The sequence below is a fragment of the Clupea harengus genome, chromosome 18 (assembly GCF_900700415.2).
Source record: "Clupea harengus chromosome 18, Ch_v2.0.2, whole genome shotgun sequence".
Taxonomy (NCBI): domain Eukaryota; kingdom Metazoa; phylum Chordata; class Actinopteri; order Clupeiformes; family Clupeidae; genus Clupea; species Clupea harengus.
The window spans coordinates 7976008-7979556 of NC_045169.1; the positions used below are offsets into that span (position 1 = coordinate 7976008).

A 3549-nucleotide genomic window follows, 5' to 3' on the forward strand; every position below is an offset into this window, starting at 1 on the left:
TCGGCTCTGCATTCCAGTTTGCAATGTTGAGTGAAAGGTCTTTCAAGTGAAGATGCCTGTTTTTTCTTTACCCAGGAGGAGACAAATGCAATATGAGAGGAGTGACGTTGGAGGACCAACACAGACAGACAGAGGAGAGGCACAGCGCACAGACAGACAGAGAAGGAGAGACAGAGTGAACCTTTATAACGCATTTTAATCCCTAAGTAAATCCAAGCTATGACGAGCCAATGAGGCAGACACGTCAGCGGGCGGAAAGGCCCCCCATTGGTGGACAGCTGTGTCAGTAGGGGGGTTTGTCCACCTTCCTCAGCCATATTCCAGCCAATCAGCAGCTGGCCAATAGAGATGAAGCTGACAGTGGTGGAGGTGGAGGAGGTAGTGATAAGAGATGGAGAAAAGAGAAACCTTTTCTTGTTGCGTTCGATCATGATCAAGCCCCTCATTCATCCAAGGCCAATTAGCAGAGTGGGTCACGGACCAAAGCACAAGGGTGGGATGACCTTTCGACCCCCACTCATTCCATCGCCGTGACAACCCTCCCTTTCGCAAACACAAAATGTTGTCACAGTCAGCCGTGATCCACCCTTTAAGAAGAAAACTATCCGGTCGTCAAGCAAATGGCCGCGATTGTTAATGGTTAAACCATCCTGGTTCCACTGTCAGACAAGGCGGGAGGGGAGTGAAAGGGAGGTGGCCTAAAGCCTCTTCAGTAGGTCATGGCATCCTAATCCACACCATGTCACGTCTCAGTGGCGGTGGAGGAGGCAGCTGCAACGGGTTTAACCCCTGGAGCCATTTTTGTTATTTCACTGTGACAAGAAAAAAAGTCCTGGAACCATCAGACTCTTACAGGGTACAATCTCTAACCAACACTTTGGAGTCTCCAGTGGGGATTCTAGAGCCCTGACACTGAACACATTCTAGAACCAAGTACCTGTACAAGACTGATCTGCTGTGCGAAGTCCAGAACGCTTAACTGCCTAAAATAAATGTAACAGAATAATATAATGTCCTAATCCAACTGCTACACAAAGCTAGCTAACTGTTTATCTTGTTAAAGAATGATTTTGTCCTGTTTCATTAAGATAAATGTAAGTCCTGCTTATACACTGACCGCCAGATTGTAATCGGGCATCACACTTGCCACCTAAATTGACACTGTTGCATTACCTTATACTGGAAGTCGATTGTAGCCATTCGACAGATATCTTCTCTCTGTGAATATTTGCTATTTGCTAATGCTAATGTTTATGTGAGATGGTCTTGAAAGGGCTACTTCAAGGACTTGGTGGTAAGGCTTTGCTGAACTATAAAACGTCACTCGTCTTCATTCTTTTGTTTTCAGGAACAGATAACACTCTTTCACCCTCTCCTCTTCCCTCACTCCTTTTTTCTGTCGTGTTTGTTTATCCGTTCAAATGGATGCGGTGGTGAATGTGTTTCTTCTTTCGCGCTCCCTTGTGTGGTTGGTTTGGTTTAGCATTACGCTGAGTGAGTCCTCCATGACCTTCACTCAACTACCATGCCAGCGAGGGTTTTGGATCTGATGATGTGCTGTAAAAGTCAATAGGTAGATGTGTGTGCTTGCATGTGTGTGTTTGTGTATTAGAGAGAGAGAGAGAGAGAGAGAGAGAGAGTGTGTTTGTTTGTGTATGAAAAGAATAGATGCAAAGGTCAGATATTTTAACAGGGTTTTGTTTGTTTTTGTCTTCTGTTCTGTTTGGTTGTTGAGTATATTTTCATAGGGGTAGACACACCAGTTGCTGTTGACCTGGTGTTGGCATGGCTTTCATGAAACCAGAGAAAGCAAGTGTCTTTTTTTTAATTACTTTGCCATCTGACAAGGTTAGTCTGCCACGCTGCAGACACATCACCTCCTCAATGATGGGACAGCCTACCCCTGTCTGTAACGAAATTGCCAAACACAGCGCATTTTTAAAGCCAAAAAATATTACCTCAGAAAAACAGTGGCCTTGCTTTAGGGGGTAACCAAGTTGGAATATCTGTGAGTGTTTATGAATTGCTATGTGTGCACTTGAGGTTTCACAAAAAAAAAAAAAAAATGTTTTGTAATACACCTTTTTGTATTTATTTGATTTCCTTAGTAAATGGATTCATCAGTTTTTACATTATTGTTTTTAAATGGGGCACTGTTAAAAAATGTTCTGGGTGCTCATTATACTTGACCATGAACTCAAGTGATGTGTTCAGTTTGTGTTCCTTATTTCCCCAGTGTAATGCTGAAATCGATAGTTCATTATTGTGGGATGAAGTTATGATAGTTCTTTCTATCCGTCTCTGTCCAAAATTGGGGCAGACGGAGAATGCGCTGCTGGATTTAAGCTTAATACCTTTTTGTTTCAGAGGTCTACCCAAAAGTTTGAACATTTATTGCAGTTTTATGCCTTAGGAAATGGTCTCAAAATCAAACCAAGCTCGGGATTTCACCAGACTGACAATAACACGTCAACTTCCAGCAGGGTGTGTGTGTGTTCTGCAGTGGTGTGTGTAGATGCAGTACAGCATGACTGATTGGCCGTTGCATTTCGTGACATCTCAATGAATGAACGAGAAAAACAGCCTTTTGTCATCATGCATAGAAACTCTACAGGCCTCATCTCACGAATGGCACCAAAAAGGTGAATTGTTTTGCTTCCTTGGTTATCTTTATATAATGGTGTCTCTGTCTCAAGAGTGTTTGACATCTGAACATGTGTTTGAACAGGAGAACAGTCCAACAGCTATTCTTTTACCTTAAAACATTTTAATCCTCATGGTATTTTCCCCTGCATCATAAACCCCGTTAAATCATGGAAGGGAAAAATCTTTAAAAAGTGCCCTAAATTGTACATAATTTGGTGACGTTTGCTAATTTGGATATAACATGACACTATAACTCCATAGAAACAATGCCATATACAGTGTGGAGGATCCCTAAGAGGTCATATGAGTTATTCCCTTGCTCATGTTGTTATGCATCAGGGCATTGCAGTACCTTTTGAAGTCTACGTGTAGTCGACAGATCCACTGTCTGCTGCGAGACTTGAAATATAAATACTGTGTGAAATGTATTTAATAAAGAAAAAAGTTATTTAGTTTAAAAATTGTGAATATAAATGCAAATAGTATTTCATAATAAAAGCACTAATAAATATATTGAGTAATGTGCAAGGGAAGAGTTGTGGAATCTTGATTGTGTGAAGAGCCTTTTGTACAATGCATTTATACATTAAAAGGATTAAGATGAAGGTGTTGCTTGATATTTAATTATTTTCTTAAAAAGATGTTTCGTTTTAGTTTATCCCTATTTAATGAAAATGATCCTAATTGACCTCTTTGTCATATTGGATTATTTTCAAGAGCAAGGTGCGAGATAACCCAACTGTGTGCCTGTGTGTGCGTGTGCATGTGCGTGTGTGTATAATACTATTGATTTCCTCCTGTAATCTTGATCTTGACTTTATCAAGCGCCATCAGATTCGCCTCCTGTACACACACAACCCACCACCTCCCCTCATCCACTGTCACTCTGACACCACGTTTCAT

The 3549-nt window shown here is 41.3% G+C and overlaps 1 protein-coding gene across 1 annotated transcript in view; it reads left to right on the forward strand.

Moving 5' to 3' along the window:
* LOC105907150 (RELT-like protein 1) overlaps positions 1–3251 on the forward strand; it is a 29474-nt gene extending 26223 nt beyond the window's left edge. Inside the window, exon 7 of the mRNA XM_031584778.2 lies at positions 76–3251. Within this exon, the coding sequence (XP_031440638.1) occupies positions 76–96 (21 nt within the window). The 3' untranslated portion in view covers positions 97–3251. The remainder of the gene's footprint in view (positions 1–75) is intronic.
* The last annotated feature ends 298 nt before the right edge of the window (positions 3252–3549 follow it).